Source organism: Pelophylax lessonae, assembly GCF_965119305.1.
Source record: "Pelophylax lessonae genome assembly, chromosome: 5".
NCBI classification, from domain to species: Eukaryota; Metazoa; Chordata; class Amphibia; order Anura; family Ranidae; genus Pelophylax; species Pelophylax lessonae.
Window position 1 is genome coordinate 379,677,728 of NC_138772.1, and position 22,830 is coordinate 379,700,557.

The 22,830-nt window shown below is 41.3% G+C and overlaps 1 protein-coding gene across 1 annotated transcript in view; it reads right to left on the bottom strand.

Annotated features, from left to right (window-relative positions):
- LDLRAD4 (low density lipoprotein receptor class A domain containing 4) overlaps positions 1–22,830 on the bottom strand; it is a 532,001-nt gene that overhangs the window by 268,773 nt on the left and 240,398 nt on the right. Inside the window, exon 3 of the mRNA XM_082258487.1 lies at positions 7,210–7,350. Coding sequence (XP_082114613.1) covers positions 7,210–7,350 — 141 coding nt within the window. The remainder of the gene's footprint in view (positions 1–7,209; positions 7,351–22,830) is intronic.

The following is a 22,830-nucleotide window of genomic DNA, read 5'->3' on the forward strand; positions in this document are numbered from 1 at the left end:
GTTGGATATCCCCATCACTGAGAAACATCTATGTGGTTTTCAACCTTCCCATGGAACTGGACAGCAATTAGTTGGGGGAATACCACTTTTTTGCACTTTCACAGATCTTGCAATACTTGTTGCTTGCTTTTTCTTCACGTTTATAAATGCATATGCCTTTAAAATAAAGATATTTGCTTTTACATAATCTTCTAGTCTTCTATAAGATAAACCTATCAGAGTGAGGTTTAAGGCTGGGTTCACACTGTGTGCAGTGTGGCTCGCAGCAGGGGGTCCAGTACGTTCCCATTCACTGTTTCAGGTCCGAATTGGGTCCAAAATTTTGGATGAATTCGGACCTGAAAGAGCCAAAAACGCACAGGACTCTTCTGCAGTGCGCTCCATGGCTGCCCCAGAGATTTGTGAACCGGCTCCATTGAGAGGTCACACTCTCCTGTTATGCAAATTGGATGCGGAGAAACTCGCATCCAATTCGCACCATTGTGAACCCAGCCTAAAGGTTTCACAGAGTGAAATGAGACAAGGTTTCTTGGTACAGGATCAGCTGGGTCCCAAAATGGAAATGGTCTTAAATATCGCTTGCTACCTATACCACTTAATTTCCTACATTAAGCCAAGTGAACCAAGGCACATCTAAGCTTCCATCATCTCGTAGAACTTCAAACGTTTATTGCAGGCGAAGCACTTTACTTGTCACTATTACTTTCTTAAGGAATATACTATGCAGTCATTTTTAGTAGTGCTTACATTTTTAGCATCACCAACAAAACCATTGACTGAATTATGAACGAAGTGATAAAGGGCATGCTTGTGTTTCCAAAGCTCTTAGCTCCGGCTGCTGGGGTTTTCTAGCAAGCTTGAAAAACTCATTATGATCCATTTCAATGATAGTTAAATTAAAATAAATACATTTCTGGAAAAAAAAAAAAAAAAGTAAAGTTAACACATGACCGTCTCAATGCACCATTGTAGGTTAACACTTTTTTTTTCCAGAACGTGTACTCCTTATACCCCTCCAGCAAACAATATTTTGTAGAAGAGTGTCAGGGGAGGAATATAAGGCCCCCTTTACCTTGAGCAGGACTATATCAGATAAGATATCTTTTTCTGACTCATTCGTTCCTGTGCAGCGATGGATACTCTCACTCCTGTTGTATTATGTATAATATAGAATAAATTACAAATCTTTTTCTCTACCTCTTTTCCAACTACCCCTCTTCCCATTTCCGGCATTTTCTCAGTACTAATTCCTACCTGCCTGTACCCAATCAAATTCCCACTATTTCCTTTCCTCCCCATGTTGTTCCGTATACCCTCCACCCTATTTTGCTACTATATACCATTGGCTGCAACCTTATTTGTATACAATGAGCTCTTCTCTGGTCCTCACCAACTTCTGGTACTCCTCAATTGTATTAAAAGAGCTTCACAGCCCATGTAAACATCTACTAGACATACACTATAATGTCAAAAGTATTGTGACGCCTGCCTTTACACGCACAAGTGCTTTAATGGCATCCAAGTCTTAGTCCATAGGGTTCAATATTGAATTGGCCCAATCTGCGGCTATAACAGGTTCAACTCTTCTGGGAAAGCTTTCACAAGGTTTAGGAGTGTGTCTATGAAAATGTTTGACCATTCTTCCAGAAGTGCATTTGTCAGATCAGGCACTGTTGTTGGACAAGACGACCTGGCTCGCAGTCTCAGCTCAGGCCAGTCAAGTTCCTTCATCCCAAACACGCTCATTCATGTCTTTATGGACCTTGCTTGATGAACTGGTGCACAGTCATGTTGGAACAGGAAGGGGCCATCCCTTTTTTGTTCCCACAAAGTTGGGAGCATGAAATTGTCAAAATGTCTTGGTATGCTAACGCCTTAAGAGTTCTCTTCACTGGAACGCCATTAAATTTCATGTGCGTGTAAAGGTAGGTGTCCCAATACTTTTGACAATATAGTGTATCTTATAACAGTGTGTGAACTGTATTACATTGTCAAATTGCTTAGGGATTTGTCTATTTTGTGTAGACAAAAAAAAAATCCTATTTTTTGTGTCTCTTACAAATTACAGGAAAAAAAATGGAGATGCTAAAGCAACAGAATGTTTGCATGATTTTGGCAAAGAAAAACATTGAGAGGGGGGTAGAGAGAGCCCTAAAGAATGGGTTGGGAGCAGCATAACATAATTTCTCTTAAACATTTGGCATTTAACAAAGTCCAGTAAGGAGAGATGACTAATACAGCAGTCACAAGGACCAGGCTCTTCTAAAAGTCTGACCGAGCCACAGTTTTTTCCCTGAAACGAAGGTAAAATCTTGTCTATAGGATCAACCAGAGTTCATCTATAAATAGTGCATCCATAAGGAGTTTCATTTCCAAGAAATCAGTGGAGGATACACACTTCTATCTAGCAAAATTCACTCAAGCAGCTGCCATAGCAGCAATGTCATTCGCTGTAAAATGCTGTCCACATTCATGCAAAGGTCTATTTAAACCTTGCTCACAAATACTAGGATTCTTGGGATACTTCCATGAGAAATGTTAGGACTTCTGGCCTAACCATGAACAGCCCAGACAGGTAGCAATAACCAATAATGTCTACTCAGTGGTGAACACTAGATGCAATACAAAGCACAAGGTCCAGCCAATACACCAGAGATATATACAAATCAAAGGCAAGTTACACATCATGGGTATGCACAGCTAGTACAATAGTAATTGAGGTAAACACGATTAGTTCAATAATAATAATTAGGTTCAGCTGCATCTATTTTGTAGCTTGATTACATAATTTCTGAACAATTAAATAAGAGGCAGAGGCCTACACATTCTACACATGAAGACGTTGCCATTTGTAGTTCAGCTTTAAATGAACACTCCAGTTAAGAATGAATATTGGTCCTTGTTCACAAGGTGCATATCAATTTATACCCTGTGCAAAGGCCCTGTTTACCCACACAAGGATGCACAGGTGTCCCATGTATCCCTGTGCAGGCAGTCCCATTGATGTAAATTGGGACGAATTGCCTGCACAGACATGGCCGCTGCTTCCAATCCAATAGGACATCTGTGTGAGTTTGGGTATGTGTCCCCAAACGCACATTGTCTACCTTCATGGTTGTGTATCCACACAGATGTCATATTGGGAGCAGCAACCATGTCTATACAGCCACTGCATCCCAACTGACATCAATGGGACTGCCAGCACAGAGAAGAAACAACACCTGTGCAGGTAAACAAGGCCCTAGCATGGGGTACCCTGTATGAATGAGGAATGCAAGTGCACCAGCGTAGAGGTAGGGGACAGGCATTCAAGGATATACATATTCTTAGGCTACAAATGGGAGACAAAATAAGCCATCAATGACCTCTAACTGCTGGCTCTGGGAAGTGTATCATCTCTCCTTCTGAAAATGCTAGCTTCTTGGTTATGGCTATTAGGCAAAAAGTCTCTCTCAGTCAAATAATATCTCCAGGACAATGGAAATGTGCCTTTTTTTATTAGATCACTAAAAGCATATCACAGTGAGTTCCAATTTCTTTCTAGATTAATGTAGCTCGTGGTTACCCAATACCATATTCGCAAACAGGGAAAGTTACCGGTCATGCTTAGTCCTTATTGTAAGAGGTAACTACATCATCAAAGGTTTCCAATCTAAAGATTTTGTTTTTGAGGGGGCTAATGATCTGGCATGCCAAACATAGTTTGCAATGTCCCACTGTGGCACGCAATCTAAATGCACAGAAATGGTTGTCCCCTAGTTCACCAAGCTTTAGGGATTGAAGAAAAAAAAACTCTTACCAAGGAATTTCGTATGAAAGAAGAGTAGAGGTATGGTCGCACTTCCCATAGGATGCAATCAGAATTTATTAATAAATTTAAAAAAGGCACAGGATGTATCAGGCATCATGCAGGGGACAAAAGGACGATGCGTTTCACACGACCAAGCATGCTTTTTGGTTTGATAAAGCATGCTTAGTCATGTGAAATGCATCATCCTTTTGTCCCTTGCATGATGCCTGATACATCCTGTGCCTTTTTAAAATTTATTAATAAAATCTTATTGCATCCTATGGGAAGTGCGACCATACCTCTACTCTTCTTACAATTGGAATCTGCAGCAGTGGCAGGGCGTGCAACCCAGCAGTATTTTGTTCATTTCAGCCTATGAGAATAACCTGGAGCAGAGATTTTTGTCTTGGATTTTGGTCTTACCATAAAATCATTTTCTCTGATGTTCATTGACGGACACAGCTCCATATCTTCTTTCCCGATTGGGTTTTTATGCTGCTCTCAATAGAAGTAGGACATTAGGCAGGAATATTTTTGACCACGCCTATAAGGCAGTCCCAGGGGGTATACTCCCACTTCCTTCTATAGGACTTCAGTTTTGTAACAAGCAGTGTCAGAAGAACATTTAACCCAACTCAATAGAGGGGCGGGTGCTGTGTCCTTCAATAAACATCAGAGAAAAGGATTTTACAGTAAGACTAAAATCCAGTTTTCCCTTTCGATCATTTACGGACACAGCTTCATAATCTTCTTGACCGATGGGACATCCCAAAGCAGTGTCAATATGAGGGGTTGGAATAGCACAGCAAGAAAAAAAAAAAACACTTCCCAAAAGGCTAAACATAGCCAAACAAGAGCTCAACCAGGAATAACTGGAGCTCACCTGATAAAAACAACAAATACTCCCTCAAGGAGGACTAAACCTCTCCAACAGCAGATCTGCAGATGCCAACACATCAACCTTATAAAATTTTGTGAAAGTGTGCACAGACGACCATGTGGCTGTCTTGCATACCTGCATCACTCAAGCCTGATGGAAGGTCCAGGAGGCACTAAGTACCCTCGTAGAATGCACCTTAAAAGGGAAAGGAGGATGCTGACCCTTAATGGAATAGGCCTGCACCACCATCTGTCTGATCCATCTGGAAATGGTCGCAGTAGACGCGGTGGCCATCTCCCTACAGGATCCATCTGTAAGGACAAATAATCTGTTTTCCAACGACTCAGTCGCCACCAGGTACACTCTGATTGCCTTACATTCTTTGGATGTGGTCCACGGAATCTCTTTAGTATGGTTAGGAAACAGAGAAGGCAACACAATGTCTTCATTTAAATGGAAACCAGACAACTTTAGGAAGGAACGACTGACAGGTACGAAGCACCACCTTGTCTCTGTAACCCACCAAGGTGAACGACAGGGCAACGCAGCCAGCTCCGACACCCTGCGCGATGAAGTAATAGCCACTAAGAAAGCTACCTTCTGTGTCAAAATCAACAGAGGAATCTCACAAATATTTTCAAAGGGCGGTTTCTGAAGAACCGACAGCACCAAATTGAGGTCCCACGGAGGCAACGGAGACCTCACAGGGAGAACCAGGTGGTGGACCCCCTGAACAAAGGTTTGAACCAAGGATATTGTGGCATTGAAAGAAAATCGCCGGGGCTGATATCTGGCCTTCAAATGGTACCCAAGGCCAAACGCTGATCTACACCTCTTTGGAGAAACTCCAAGACACGAGACATCGAGAAGGAATGGGCGGAAACCCTTCGAGACTCACACCGAGTAATGTACGCCCTCCAGACTGGATGAGTGGGAAGGAAATGCACTCAGGGGTCCGACCAACCCAGGGAGGGGACCACGTCCACCCCAAGGGGCCCCCAGAGGGGGAGGGAACACACACTACTTACAGCACCATGGGACCAGGTGGGCACCACTCCAGACAGACCACCCACCATGGGGGTTCTGTGGACCAGAGGTACGCTGCAACTCAGGTCAGGACTAGGATTGTCCTTGCGAGACATTTAACTCACTGGCCAGCCCCCATCCAGTGGGGCTATGTTGCGGCCAACCCAGCGCTGAGCTAAGGTCGGGTCGCGCTCTCTGGCCAGACTGGGAAGACTGTAATGATCTAGGATATCCAGTCGGTCGCCCAGTCCAGCAGTTGATTGTAGTTCTTACAGGAACAGGAAACCATAAAAAGGAAAAAATGCTAGGACCAGAAATCCCAGCAATGAACTAGGTCCTTACTCCTGACTAGTAAAAAAAACTTTGGGTCTTATAGCACAAAGTGGGAGTATACCCCCTGGGACTGCCCTATAGGCGTGGTCAAATTTCAATAATGTCCTAATTCTTTGGAGCGCAGCATAAACCCATTAGTCAAGAAGATATGGCCTGTCAATGAACGAAAGAAACAAATTTTTTAGCATAGGGGTTTGTCCTCAGAAATTCATTAAACTATAAGATCCATAGTTGTCAGTGCCAGGCCTGGCGCTTGTTGCACTGATTACATAAAGGCTATTTTAGTAACTTTGTTACAATGATATAAACTTTGTTACACAAATCCATAACAAGAAATGCTCTTTTAGATTTGTTCTTGCAAACATTATGGTCAAACACCCTGTAGTTCAGGGGTTGGTAAGTGGTAAACATTACGTTTTTCTTGTCTTTTGTGACTAATATACCCAAGGACTGTAGTGAACTATAATAGATAGGAGATGATTCTTCTCTGGGGGTACATGCATAGTCATTGTATGAATATTGTTATTATATGTTAAAAAGACACTAAAAGAGCTAATCAAGTTACCTGAATCAGCTTTATGACATAGCTTTTGTAGACTACTGAATATGGTCTGTGTTTGTTTTGTATGGTCTTGCTGCTGTTGTATTACATTAAAAAACTCCAATAAAAATGTACATGATTTATAATAAAGGAAATTTTTTTGTTTTGGGAAAGTATCAACTATCACCTTATAATTGTTTTCCATTCAACAAGCAGGTCCATTGTTCCTACTGACATCCAAAATGAGAAAATGACAACCACAAAATTTCATAAACAGTCCAATCAATGCTTTGCAATTCACTGAAAGTAATTACATGCGGCCATTCCCACATGTATTTTTAGTTTATTTAGAAAATGTATCTAACAGAAAAAAAATTTCCTGCATAATTATCAACAGCGCTAGCATTGACACAAACCCAAATGCATTATTGCTCAGTCTTACACATCAGATTTCAAACACAGACTGAACACACATGAATGAATTGGCATGTGTGGGTGGGAAGGAATACAGACATTTATCAGGCAAGCTGTTACCAGACCACACTTTCCTGGTTTTCCCAATTCAGACTGCCAACTGATACAGCTTATCAAGATAAACAGTAAAAATAACCACTGATGGCTATATAGCTAGGCACTTACAGGTAAAAATCCCTGGCGGAGGGTGTTCGGTCACCAAGGGGCAGTTCTCTTCATCACTGTTATCTCCACAGTCATTCAATCTGTTACAGATGAGCGATCCAAGATACAAACATTTGCCACTGGTGCAGGTAAATTTGCACTCTGAAAGGAGAGAATTTAATTGTTACTTTATATACCACCAAAGAACTGGTATTACTGATGTTATTACTGAGAAGCTTCCCACACATTCCTATCGGCCATTGAGGCAGCCCATAATGGGGATGATTCAACAGGAATATATAGGAAGGCAGGGAAGCTTCAGATTTCACAGGAAGTGTATAAGTTTTGAAATTTTAGGGGTCAGTGGGGAACTGGACCAGAGCAGCTTCATAAAAAGGTATGCATAGCGGTTTTTGCTTTACAGGGTTGGATAGGTTAGTCTTACAGTGGAGAAAATTATTAACTGATCCCCTGCAGATTTTGTAAGTTTGCCCTCTTACAAAGAAATAAAGGGTCTATACATTTTTTATTATAGGTGTATTTTAAATCGATATAAACAGAATATCAACCAATAATCCAGAAGAAAAAATACATACAAATGTTATAAATTGAGTTGCAGTTCAGTGATTAAAATATGTATTTGATCCTCTACCAGTCAACAATATTTCTGGCTTCCACAGACTGGCTACGGTATGTGCTCATGTGGTAAACAGATGTCCTGTCAATTTAAGAAGGTGCTCCGAATGACAACTCGTTATGACACCTGCCCGCAGAATCTTTTTCTTCCATTCACACCTCACCATCATGGGCAAGACTAAAGAGCTCAGGCACAAAAAAAATTTAGACCTGCACAAGCCTGAATTGGCTACAAGACCATCAGCAAGAAGCTTGGCGAAGAGATAACTTTTTGGATTATTTGCAAATGAAGAAATAAAAAATGTCTAGCAAATCGACCCTGGGCTGGAGCTCCATGCAATATTTCGACTCATGGGGTAAGAATGATCATGAGAAAAGTGAGGAATCAGCCCAGAACTACAAGGGAGGAGCTTTTGAATGATCTCAAAACAGTTGGGACCACAGTCACCAAACAAACCATTGGTAACAATACGCCCCCATGAATTAAAATCCTGCAGTGCCTGCAAGGTCCCCTTCTATAAGAAGGCACATGTACAGGCCAGGCTGAAATTTGCCAATGAACATCTAAATTTTTTCAGAGAAGGAATGGGAGAAAGTGCTGTGGTCAGATGAGACCAAAATTGAGCTCTTTGGCATTAACTCAACTTGCAGTGTTTGGAGGAAGAAAAATGCCGACTATGACCCTAAGACAGTGGTGTCCAAACTTTTTTCAAAGAGGGCCAGATTTGATGCAGTGAACATGCGTGAGGGCCGACCATTTTGCCTGACATTCTTTGGACTATTAAAATTAAATGCAAATTAACTATTTTATGTAAAGTTTATTGCAAACGGCATACTTTTCATTTCGTCACATGGATGACAAATCTAAACAGGTGTTATGCCAGTTATCGTGGAGAGAGCGCTGGTCCTGTCATACTAGCGCCAAATTTGTGTTTTTTAGTGCTCCCTTATCAGGCTAAAGCCTCGTACACACGATCAGATTATCGAACGATCTTGCGTCCGATTTTTGTTGCATGCTTGTCTCATATCGGAAGTGAAGAGGTTACTTTCATACGAAAATTCCCGTACGACAGAATTCAACTTCAGAAGTGATGTCATGTGTTGGATTGCTTTGTATGTGTTCTTTCGTTTCTGAGCATGCCTAGTCTTGCTCTTAAGATTTTTTTTGGATGATAACTGTACTAATTAAATGAAAATCGGACGTTGTGTTGACGTATGATAAAAATTTTATAGCCTGCACATCCAGTTTTTGTCATCCAAAAATTCGTTATCGGCTGTTGAAAGCACCATACTAACGATCCGAAATTCGGCAGATCGTTCGTCGGATGAAATTTTACTTCCGATTTTTGTATCGTGTGTACGGGCCTTAAGTCTGAGGCCATAATGAGCAAGGGATATAAAGCTGGTGGGGATGGGCGGTGGATGTTAACATTTAGTGTATTCACAAGTAACATGGGTGTTGAAAGATCCAGAGATCCCAGAAGTGGTCCTGAGCAGCGCTCTGGGATTCACAGGGGCCACAACAATAGATTTTTCCAAATTATCTGTGGGGCCATATTAAAGCGGCCTGGGGGCCACAAATGGCCCGTGGGCCGGACTTTGGACATGCCTGCCCTAAGAACACTATACCTACAGTCAAGCACAGGGGTGGAAACATTATGCTTTGGGGCGGTTTCTCTGCCAAAGGTGAAGGCCAACTTTGCCACATTGAGGGGTCAATAGACGGGGCAATGTGTTGTAAAATCTTATCTTGGATGAGAACCTTCTTCCCTCAGCCAGAACACTAAAGATGGGTCATGGATGGGTCTTCCAGCAAGACAATGACCCAAAACATACCAAGGGAAGAAAGGAGTTGCTCAAAAAGAAGCACATTAAAAGGTCATGGAGCTGCCTAGCCAGTCTCCAGACCCTAATCTTATAGAAAATGTATGGGGGGAGCTGAAACTTCAAGTTGCCAAGTGACAGCCAAGAAACCTTAAGGAATTAGAGAAGATATGTAAAGAAGAGTGGACCAAAATCCCTCCTGAGAGGTGTGCAAACCTGGTAACTAAAAAAAAAAAAAGTGTCTTACCTCTGCTTACCTCTGGGCTTGCCAACAAGGGTTTCTCCAGCAAGTACCATGTCATGTTTTGCTTGGTGATCAATTACTTTTTACTCACTGAACTAACTTTTTTTCTATATTTTGGTTGATATTCTGTCTCTATCATTTAAAATCCACCCATGATAAAAACTATAGACCCTTCATTTCTTTGTAACTGGGCAAGATTACAAAATCTGCAGGGGATCAAATAATTATTTTCCCCACTGTAGATTGTGGTTGCAAGTAGATTCAGAGATTTTAGTTTTAGGCTTAACTTCTAAGTACAGATAAGAATATCTCATATTTCATGGCAATACAAAGATTTCTGAATGCCTGCAAAGATAAACATACATGAAACAAAATCATGAAGTATTACATTCCAGGAGATCTTTTACTATAGACTTACTGAATGCTCTCTAATGTGGCAATTAACATGGAAAAGGAAATCACTACATACTGTAATGCACTATGATTACATAAAACATACAGCATTGGACTTTTCCTCCTCCCCAATCTTGGATAATTCACACAGCATGCAGTCTCTCCTCCCACACACTCACATTTTATAAATAGAATAATGTTATTTTCATCTGACAGCCGCAGAAATAAGAAAAAAAAATATTGCAGTGCTCAAGGGGAAACATGAATCCAAAGCAAAGCTATCTCTACAGATATCACAGAATAATAAGGCTGAAGAGGACTTTTCAAGAATTGAAACCCTTCTAATGCTACGCCTAATTGATTAAATAATTAAGAGGGCTGTATATATTACCCACATGTAACCTATGGGTTTGTGATATTTAAAAGAGTCTGCTACAGGTCTCCAATAATGTTTTTCTCCCCTCTTATTAATGCAGCACCAAGCCCTGCCATGTTGGCTGGGTAACAGTCTAGGTCTGCATGTGTAGAAAAGCACCAGTCTGAAGCCATTGGCCGCATGGTTTTACAAGTGTCACACAGTCACTTGCTTCAATTTGTTTTTAACTTGCCTTTGCTATGTAAAATATTGGGGATGAACAATATGAAAATAGTTTTTTTCCTACATGTAGCAAATATTTATTGCTATTAATCAAAGTAACTAGAGGTTAGATGAAAAGACCAAGGCCCTTGAAAGTCTCTAGATGCAGCGGTTTTCAAGGAAAACAGGCTGATGACGTGATTTGTGCCAACCGTGTGGGCTCACAATATTTTGAATGAACCTGTATGTACTTTAAACCACTAAAGTAACACTTGCTAAATGGAAGGTCAAACCTCAAATCCTCCTCTTAGCATAGATCAGTGGTGGTGAACCTAGTAAATACAGGGGCCTCAAGTGTAGACCACAACATATTCAAGAGAGCTGCACAAAAGAATTTGTACCTATTCACAGCAGCGAGTGTGTTAAGTAGACAGATCAGGCATGCTGGTGTGTGTTGTGCACACACACTGCAATATGTTAATACACATTGCAGTCCTGGCTTTTTCTGAAAACCTGTTTGTAACTCCTATGCACTGCTACAGCATGTCAGCACACTGCACAAAAATACACCATGTCCTACTGTAGGCTTGGTTCACACTGCTGCAACCAAAAAGTCAGGCGACTTGAGTACTACTTTGATGCGAATTTGAAGCAAGGGAGGGGCTACATCAAAGGGAATACCTGGGTAGTTTTCCCATAATGTGGGATCCAAATGACATCAATATAGATGAGGATCCGACCTTGATTCGACTTCCATTAAAGTCTAAGGGCAGAAGTCCGATAGAAGTCCCCTTGAAGTAGTCCAGGAACCTTTTCTAAAGCCAGAGCAACTTCAGTAGTGCCAAAACAGCTCTAATTGACTAACGTGGGACTTTACATGTCATGCGACTTGGTGTCTTACAAGTCAGATCCCAGGTCGCGGCAGTGTGAACCGAGCCCTATTCAGCATGCTGTATGAACTAAAGCCACAGAACATTAGGCAAACTGCTATCTTCTTGTATTCGGCAACGCTGACTAACACAGGTCATGTGTGGTAAACCCTGGAAGGATTTAAAGCACAGAGCAATTTTCCATTTTCAAACCATTTACATCACATTATTACTGAAACTCATGACTTGCACTCCTTTTTACATTCAGATCCTACTGCCCTGTTAAAAAAAAAAATAACCTTGTGGCTTATTCCGTCTCCTCCCACAGAATAGGGCTGGCGATCTTTGGGATCGGCAGTTTAGGCGCCTTGCGCTCCCAGAGTCTGATGTGGGAGCTAAGGGGAGATAAGCAAGTGCAGGTAGCGTCTCTAGCATTAAAGTGAACCTGTTCTTTTATCCTGCTTCGGCAAAGCCCAGGTTCACCTCAAGGTAAAACTAAATTATAGGTTTAGTTAAAGAAGATTTTAAATACAGCTCATTGAAAGACCCACGACTGATTAATCTTCGCAGGGATTTCCTGAGATCTGAATATTTCAAGGGTTCCTCTGGGGTACAAATGCTGAGAAAGGCTGCTCTATGATGTTGCCAACTACTGTGCAATGAATCAACAGAGAAAGATGGTGAATAGATAAACATAACACAACAGACCATCACTGTGAATGCTGTGAATACACCAAAACATCACATATTTGGGTTACTCCTATTTCATCATTATATACAGTATCTCATAAAAGCGAGTACACCCCTTATATTTTTATAAGTATTTTAGTATATCTTTTCATGTGACAACACTGAAGAAATGACACTTTGCTACAAAGTAGCGAGTGTACAACTTATATAACCATGTAGATCAAGTGACGGTTCACACTGCAGCGGCACGACTTCGGGGGCGACCTGTGAAGTCGCGTGCACCGCGACTTCGGTACGACTTGCACAGACTTCATAAAATGAATGTCTACGCAAGTCACTCCAGGTCGCCCCGAAGTAGTACAGGACTCTTTTTTCTAAGTCGGAGCGACTTGTGTCGCTCCTATTAGAACGGTTCCTGTAGCAGTCAATGGACCGCGACGGTGCGTGACTTGTCAGGCTGACCAAGTCGCCTGACAAGTCGTACTAGTGTGAATGGACACTTACTGTCCCCTCAAAATAACTCAACACACAGCTATTAATGTCTAAACTGCTGGCAACAAAAGTGAGTACACCCCTAAGTGAAAATGTCCAAATTGGGCCCAATTAGCCATTTAGTCTCCCTGGTGTCATTTGACTCGTTTGTGTTACAAGGTCTCAGGTGTGAAATGCGGAGCAGGTGTGTTAAATTTGGTGCTACCGCTCTCACTCTCTCATACTGGTAAACTTTTCAACATGGCAAAGATGGCCTAGGCTATAAGATGATTGCCAAGACCCTGAAACTAAACTGCAGCACGTGGCCAAGATCATACAGCGGTTTAATAGGACAGGTTCCACTCAGAACAGGCCTCGCCATGGTCCACCAAAGAGGTTGAGGGCACGTGTTCAGCGTCATATCCAGAGGTTGTCTTTGGGAAATAGACATATGAGTGTTGCCAGCATTGCTGCAGAGGTTGAAGGGGTGGGGGGTCAGCCTGTCAGTGCTTAGACCAGGGCTTGACAAAATTTGCCTGAAATCTAGGAGCCAGCTAAAAAAGTTAGGAGACAGTTTTTTTTTTTTTTTTAACAAACAACTAAGCTTTATTTCCAAAAAAATAACATACTAAATTTACACATAAAGACGACTAGAACCCCACTCTCCTCTATAGGGCAATCAGATGGAAACTGTTTCCATCCAATGCCATCTGATCCGATCCAGGGGATGGATAGGAAATAGAACCACCATCAGTCTGTTTTTGGCGGACAGGATCAGATGGCAACAGATTACCGCTCCATAGAGGAGACTGAAGGGTCCGATCAGGTCTTCCTGAAAAACTGACAGGCGGACCTGATCAGACATCCCGTGTGAAAGGGGCCTTCGGCTGTGGCATGGCGATGAGGAAGATATATATATATATATATATATATATATATGAAATAAATATGGGGTGGTTTAGTACCTCCCCTATTTATTATAAATATGTATTCTATTGTATATTCCTATAATAGTCCATCAAAGCTCTGATAAGATCAATGGAGGGTATGCTAACAATGCTAGCTATAAAAATAAACACACTGCTTAAATAAACAAGGATCTAATTTATTATAAAGAAAGTAGAAATGCTAACATAAAACACTAAAGGAATATTACAGAGCATATAAGACAAAACAATTACAGATAATACGTTACATATTAGTCCTCGGGGTCCGATATCTTTCAGCTGGTCTCAAGCACTCAGGAAGGAGAAAAAGAGAGTAGCCCACGAGCCATGATGGCCCACAGCCAAGAGCCAGCAGCCAAGAGTTAAGAGAAAGAATTCTAGCAAGCAATCCGGATTTAAAGCCCACTCAGACACCACCCAGATAAACACCCACTGTCTTCTTGTCCAATGACAATTCGTAAGATGCTCCCCCTTCCTACTCAACAGGAAGTATCTCATCTTTCCAGGAAGCATGTTATATTCTTCCACTAGGGGCGCCATCTGTCCACGAATCACTGTTTTTGACCTGGGTCATCTTTATTCACCGCTGGCCTTTGATGTTAGAATTACCTCCCCAGGAGATCTTATCTGAGGCTCCTCTACACCCATATCTCACAATAGGAGGTTTATGCGAGAACATCCTGTGAGCCTTGTCAGGAATGTCCTGCTGGGCACTTTGCATTCCAGACCAGGTGTGGTTAGGTTCAACTATCCAGAAGCATCTGATATCAGAACACGTAAAACTACATGTTGCCTCCAACAATATATATATTATTTTTTTTAATAATAATAATTAAAAAAAAAATAAATAATAATAATAACCACACTCCATGTCCACTTACCTTTAAGCAAAGGTAAGTGGACAGGGAGATGAAGCCTGCAAAAACTTCCGTCTCATCTCCTCTTGGGAAGGAGATTGGCAGGCATAGAGGAGAGACAGGAGAAATGGAGCCATTAGTGACTGCTTGTCAAACTCCTGGCCACAACAAGAGGGCACCAGTTCCCCGTTCTCTCACTGAATAAGGCCGAAAAGCCGCGACCTTAATTATCACTGATGCACAAGAAAGCCAGCAATTTGCTGAAGACAAGCAGACTAAGGACATGGATTACTGGGACCAGGTCCTGTGGTTTGATGTGACCAAGATAAACTTATTTGGTTCAGATAGCGTCAAGCATGTGTGGCGGCAACCAGGTGAGGAGTACAAAGACAAGTCTCTCTTGCCTACTGTCAAGCATGAGTGTAGGAGTGTCATGCTCTGGGGCTGCATGAGTGCTGCCAACATGGGGGAGCTACAGTTCATTGAGGGAACCATGAATGCCAACATGTACTGTGACATAATGAAGCAGAGCATGAACTCCTCCCTTCAAAGACTGGGCGGCAGAGCAATATTCCAACTGGATAAACGACCCCAAACACACCTCCAAGACGGCCACTGCCTTGCTAAGGGAGCTGAGTGTAAAGGTGATTGACTGGCCAAGCATGTCTCCAGACCTAAACCCTATTGAGCATCTGTGGAGCACCCTCAAACGAAAGGTGGAGGAGTGCAAGGTCTCCAACATCCACCAGCTCCATGATGTCATCACGGAGGAGTAGAAGAGGACTCCAGTGGCAGCCTGTGAAGCTCTGGTGACCTCCATGTCCAAGAGGATTAAGGCAGTGCTGGATAATAATGGTGGCCACGCAAAATATTAACACTTTGGACCCAATTTGGACATTTTCACTTAAGGGTGTACTCCCTTTTTTGCCAGCGGTTTAGATATTTTTGGCTTGTTGAGTGTGTGCGAGTTATTTTGAGGGGACAGCAAAATTTATACTGTTATACAAGTGTACACTCTCTACTTTTAAATTGTAGCAAAGCGTAATTTCTTCAGGGTGAAAAGATATATATATATATATATAAATGTACACATACAAATAAATAAATGTACACACACACACACACATTTATATAAATAAATGTACACACACACTTATTTATATTAGATTATAAACCACAGAATCAAACACACTTATTACAAACTTAGCTATGACGTTTTAATCAGTAGTACACAAAAAAGTGTCTAAAGGTGCCTTTTGTTTCATGAAGTCAGCAGGACAAGGACAGCATTCGGAAACGAAGACCGCATGTTGTATCCAGCCTGAATTAGCCTTCGTTTTCATCAAGGAGAACTTAATTTGTGCAATAAATAGCCTATTTGAGTCTTCTAAATTAAGTCTTCATCAAATCAAATAACCTGAACCCGTGATACCCACTCAATTCTTGGAACTCAATCACAGCAGTTAAGATCAGAGAGGTCAGTAAGAAAGACCGGGAATTTCTGACAGCATCTAATTCATTTTGGAAAGATTTGGGCAGTGAATCATTCTAACTATCTGCAAACACAAACATACACAATACAGATTCCAATTCAGACTTGATGTTTTGTCTTCCTTGTAGCCTATTTTTAAACTGATTCAAGAAAATCTTACAAAACATTATAATAAAAAGCTCAAGGGATTCCTCAATTTCAGACCAATAACTGGTAACAGCAATATAATTAAGAGGTAAGGAAGAAGCACGACTTTGCTATTCACAAAGACCTCATGTTACCACAAAATCAGAAAAACTTCAGAAAGGAAAAAACAAAACAAAACAAACAATTTAATCTAGTTATGTACTCAATATCAATATTTAAATAGGCAACCCAATGAACCCAAATCCGCATTATTATCAGTATTCTTTAGTCCCCTGAGACTGGAAAAGGAAGAGGGAGGGTTAAAGGCGCTATTGCTTTAAACAATGCTTGTCAGACCAACACCCGGTATACATGCAATAATCTGATTGTACATTCCTGTAAAATCTCCCATCAGATAGCAGCGACTGTGAAGGAAGCAGTTGCGGCAGCAGAATACTCTGAAGGAGAGTATAACTGGGCCTTGCTTATATCTGTACTGCTAAATTGTATGTATATTTTGAGGACAGTTTAAGCTCATGTAAAAGGCATTAGTGACCGGTTCTCTTTAATCTTGCTAGTTAAATTCATAGCAGTAATTACATGCTACGATCATAAAATATGTATAATTAAGAAGCCAGTGTCAAACGTGATATCAAGCTTGTAGGTCTTTAATCATGCCGAGCGCAGCTTTCCCATACCATGCATTCCACCTAATGTATTTCATCTCCGCAGAGTCTAGGAGCTTAGTGAGAATTATGATGGCTAAAAAACTGCTATGCTGATAATTTAATATATATGAGAATACATATACATTCAACAGTGTCAGCTTTATAATCCGTATTTTATCTTCCTTTTAGGATGTATACACACAGCTGGCTTCAGAATCAAAACCGAAAATGAAACTTAAAGTGTGCTGTACAGACATGAAGCATGGTATCCTGGGTCTATTTAAAACACTAACCAACTTTAAGACACAAGCAGAAGGGAGACCTAGTACGGACAGTCCATTTTAAAGTGTAACTTTTGGAGTATGGAAGAAACGTCCTATTTTGGAGATTTCCCTTCACATCCAGTCCGATAGCCAAAACAAGAAGTAAAAGGAAATTTCTCCAAAGTGAGAAAATCAGAGGATGTCCCTATTGGAAGATTTCCCCTCTATTACTGTTCTGATGTCAACCCATAATCCAGTATTTTCTTTTACTTTGGATGAGAACAGTAAAATAGGGAAGGTTAATCTCCCTAAGGGAGGCACAGACAGCAAATAAAACTGGCAGGTGTTCTAATCCCTCTCCGCTCTAACCAAAACTTTAAAAGTTAGTTACACTTTGCACATTAGATAATGGCCAATAAGCATGAGACCGATAAAAATGTAAAAAATTGCCTGAGAGGGCGACTATAAAAAGGGAGTCCCGATTAAGAGAGAAGCATGGTCAAAGCTATTTTAGCTATACTTCTTCTGTAGGTCACAGGAGTGCACTTAGTTCTGCACTCCTGTGACTGGTTTTCAGCTGACAGCGGGCTAAAGTTTGCTGGTCGGGATCTACCCAGAAGCCTAGACCGGCAACTGGCTCAGCCTCTCAGTCATCCACTAAAAGCCTGAGCCAGCCCCTCCCATCCCCTCCACAGCCCAGGAGGAGCAGAGCAGAGAGCCAGTGACAGACAGTCATGGCTCTCTGCCCAGAGCAAAGGGAAGTACTGGTTTTTGATCACTCAGATCTCAGTGCAGAGCCAGAAAGGGACAGATGCAGCATTGGATCAATGCTGCATTCACCTAGGGGAGTATAAAAGGTTTCTCTTTCTGAAAGTTCATACTTCTCTTTTAAAGAGACATGGTTTAACCACTTCCGGACCACCCGCCGTCGATTTACGCTCGTACTTTGACATTCAATACCGCGGTTATGGCAGCAGATAGCTGCCATAACCCCGGTATTTTTTAAAACGGCGGGCTGTCCTCTTTCAGATAAGGGTGGTCCCAGCAGCGGATTCGCTGCTTGATCACCCTTACGGTGCGGCGGGAGAGGTGACCCCCTCCCGCCGCTTCCTGGTAATTTTCCACGCTTACCGGACCTGACGGCAGCGGGGAAAAGGAGCCGGTCCGTGCTCCTCACAGACAGGAAGTCGAGTGAGGGCAAGATGGCCCCCACTCGAATCTATGGTCATGGTTATGGTTATAGAGGACCGGAGCGACGTCAAACATAGTCTGCTAGCAACCGATTTAAACAAGCCAATTGTTTTTCATCATGAAAAAAAAAAAAAAACTTTTTTTTCTTCCTTTAGTGTAGATGTGAGGTCTGAGGTCTCAATAAAGAGGTCCTGTCATGCTTATTTCTATTACCAGGGATGTTTACATTCCTTTTAATAGGAATAAAAATGATCAAAAACATTTTTTTAAAAAACTGTGTAAAAATAAAAAATAGATGAAATAGGAAAAAAAATAAAAAATGAAAGCGCCCTGTCCCCGCTAGCTCGCACACAGAAACGAACGTATACGCAAGTCCTGCCCACATATGTAAACGGTGTTCAAACCATACATGTGAGGTATCGCCGCGATCGTTCGAGCAAGAGCAATAATTTGAGCCCTAGACCTCCTCTAACTCTAAACTGGTAACCTGTAGACATTTTTAAAGTGTTGCCTATGGGGATTTTTAAGTACCAATGTTTGTCGCCATTCCACGAGGGTGCGCAATTTTGAAGCATTACATGTTGGGTATCTATTTACTCGGCGTAACATTATAGGAAAAAACTGGGCTAACTTTACTATTTTCTTATTTTTGTATTCAAAAAAGTTAATTTTTTCTAAAACAATTGTGTTTGGAAGACCGCTGCGCAAATATGGTGTGATAAAAAATATTGCAATGATCTCCATTTTATTCTCTAGGGCCTCTACTAAAAAAAAAAAAAAAAAAATGTATGTATGTATATTATATATATATATATATATATATATATATATATATATATATATATATATATATATATATATATATACATACATACACACACACACACACACACACACACACACACACACACACACACATGTTTGGGGGTTTTAAGTAGTTTTCTAGCAAAAAAAAATGATTTTAAACTCATAAACAAGTGTCAGAAATAGGCCCGGTCCTTAAGTGGTTAACCCTATCCACACTCTATATAGAGTCCCAGGCATAGTGCACCTTAGAGAGGGAAGCTTAAAGATGAACCCTGATAAATGGTTTGTATTTCTGTTTTCTTAATCTCCAGATTTACATGGTTTTACTATCTAGCACAGCCTTGTCTGGCAGGGTAAAAAAACGGATTTTTTTTCCCCACAGCAGTTAAGCTGGACAGTAAAAGGAGAAGAGGCAGGCTGATTAGTTCATCACTAGGTCACTCTGCTCTCTCCTCCTATTGGGATGATCCTTATTAGAATGATAACTGCAACACCACTGACTGGCTCCTTGTACTGCATCTTCCTCTCCCAGTCGGAACTCTTGTATTAGGGAACTGAAAGAAGCTTACACCAGATCTTAATCCGGTATCGACATTACTTGCATTTAAAAATACATTTGATGTATCAATAAATGCAGAGCTGCATTACTAAGTACCTTCTATCGCTCTCCTTCAAATTATTTTTAGAGCTGCTGTGATTGGTCTTGTTAGAGGGTGGCTATGTCATTCAACCTGGTCCCAGTGTATAAAGAAACACAGCTACCCTCTCTTGCTTGCTCCAAAGATGGAATAGAGGCTATGGGATTCGTAATGTGTATAGAGCAATCACATGACTGCAACTAATGTGTACTACTCATTCCAAACAAATGGAAGTAAGAGCGAAACAGGACAGATTCCAAAGCTCACCTTGGACGTCACAAGGGGGCAGAAAAACATAGCAAGAAAAGATTTCATTAAAAATAAAAGACAGTCAAGTAGTGGAGGTGTATGGATTTTTTTTTTTTTTTGAGAATAAGGATATGGCAATTTATTCTGTGTTCCATTTTAGAACACAGAATAAACATTTTCACCAAGTCTCACACAGGGAGAGCAAGAGGGCTGCAGCTGTCATTGTAGAATACTGAGAGTGAAAAAAAAAAAAAGGAAATTTTATTAACCACTTACGGACCGCCCACCGTGTATTTACGTTGGTACTTTGACGTTAAATACTGGGGGTTATGGCAGCAGATAGATCGTTCGAACGAGAGCAATAATTTGACCTCCTAGACCTCCTCTTTAACTCTAAACTGGTAACCTGTAGAAATTTGTCGCCTATGAGGATTTTTTTAGTACCAATGTTTGTTGCCATTCCACAAGTGTGCGCAATTTTGAAGCATGACATGTTGGGTATCCAATTACTCAGCGTAAAATTAGCTTTCACATTATAGAAAAAAAAATTTCAGCTAACTTTACTGTTTTCTTATTTTTTCATTCAAAAAAGTGTATTTTTCCCAAAAGAATTGCTTTGTAAGACCGCTGCACAAATTAACTTGTAAACAACAAGTGTCAGAAAAAGGCCCGGCCCAGAAGTGGTTAACTGTTATGCCTAAAATTTCCAGGGAAAGCCCTGAGAATGTAGCAGAGCAAGAACAGGGGTCAGCACCTTGGTGAAGACCTAATTGAAGTGAACAGGCCAAAGGGAAGGGCAATAAATTAGTAGTGTTGCATGTCCACATCAAAGCACAGGTACCGTTGATGCACTGGGAAGATGGGGAAATACAAGTAGGCATTTATTATGTCCACAGAGAAGGCCTAACAAAATGACACAATATTCAAAATAGTGAGCATGCGATATAGTGAAAGTCCAATGGCTTATAAGATCATCCCCCTAAGATGTTCTTAAATTCATCTGTGCAGGAGAATTCAATCCAACAAAACCATTTCCCAAATGTCATTAACTTTCAGAAACCACTGCCGTAGAGTAGGCAGCTTTGACGATTTCCACAGGGGCAGAATACACACCCGAGCGGAATTAACCAGGTGTCTCACCACAGATTTCTTATAGGTGGACAATGGTATCTCAATATGGTAAAGTAGGTAAAAGGGTGGTGTGAATGGTAGAGTCTGATCCGTAAATATTTGTGTTATTGTATGTAGCCCATTCCAAAATGTGCCAAGCGCTGGGCAGGACCAAAACACGTGTAGCATGTCCGCCTATCTGCACCAAATCTCCAACTTGTCTCACGCACAGAAGGGTAGCCCAGTGCTTGATATTTATTGCAAATGGATGACTTAAAGGAAAGGGTAAGAATCTTTTTTCTGTTCTGCAGTTGTCCAGCTCAGTTGGAGTTCCCTTTCCGACTTGTCTAAATTGGTTACTGAGATCTTAGAGCAGTACTTCAACCCCTTCACGCCGGCAGAACACAAATAGCAGCCTCGGGTTCAGGGGGCTGTACTGGGGTGATGCCTGCAGCAAGAGACATCACCCCGGTACCGTTCAGAGCCGATGGTCGGCTTTCTTGTAATGACAACCAATGTGGCCGAGCAGCCAGTCGAATGTCATTACAAGGAGCGGGAGGGGACGTCCTCTCCCCCTCCTTCTGCGGCCTGCCCGGTCTCCTATCCTACCGGGAGAGCCGAGCGCCCAGCCGGCACAACCACCGGCTGAAGACCCGAACAAAGCCGCATTCAGGTCTCCGATGTAAAAACCTAGAAGCAATGTCATGACATTACTTAGAGGGAATTGGGGCCTAAAGGGGCCAGATAGAAAAAAAAAAAGCATTCAAAACAGCCAAACTTGGCATTTTAAATGCGTTTAAGTGCAGAGGAGGGATTTGGGGTTGTTTAGACCCCCAGATCCCTCCATAAAGAGCACCTGCCACTGCCTGTTACTTCACAAGGGATATTTACATTTCTTGTGACAGCAATAAAAGTGATCAAAACATTTTGAACAGTGCATATATAAAAAAAATAAAATAAGAAAAAAAAAAAAAAATTTAAAGCACCCTGTCCTTCCCTGCTTGTGCGCAGAAACGCCTGCATATGTAAACGGTGTTCAAACCACACAAGGTATTGCAACCATCAGTAGGGAGAGAGCAATAATTCTAGCAAAAGACCTCCTCTGTAACTCTAAACAGGTAACCGTTAAAATTTTTTAAAGCGTCGTGTATGGAGATTTTTAAGTATTGTAGTTTGTCGCCATTCCATGAATGTGTGCAATTTTAAAGCATGACATGTTAGGCATCCATTTATTTGGCGTAACATCTTTCACATTATACAAAAAAATTGCTGTTTTTTTCCCCCAAAAAATTGCATTTGAAAAACTGCTGCGCAAATACTGTGTGACATAAAATATTGCCAACAATTGCCATTTTATTCTCTAAGGTCTCTGTAAAAAATATATATTATGTTTGGGGGGTTCTAAGTAATTTTATAGCAAAAAACAAAATGGGATTTTTGACTTACCATAAAATCAATTTTTCTGATATTCATTGACGGACATGGCTCCCGGTTCTTCTTAACCATCGAGTTATACTGCCCCCTACAGGAGTAGGACACTAGGCAGGAGAAAGCTTGACTACACCTATAGGGCAGTCCCAGGGGGTATAC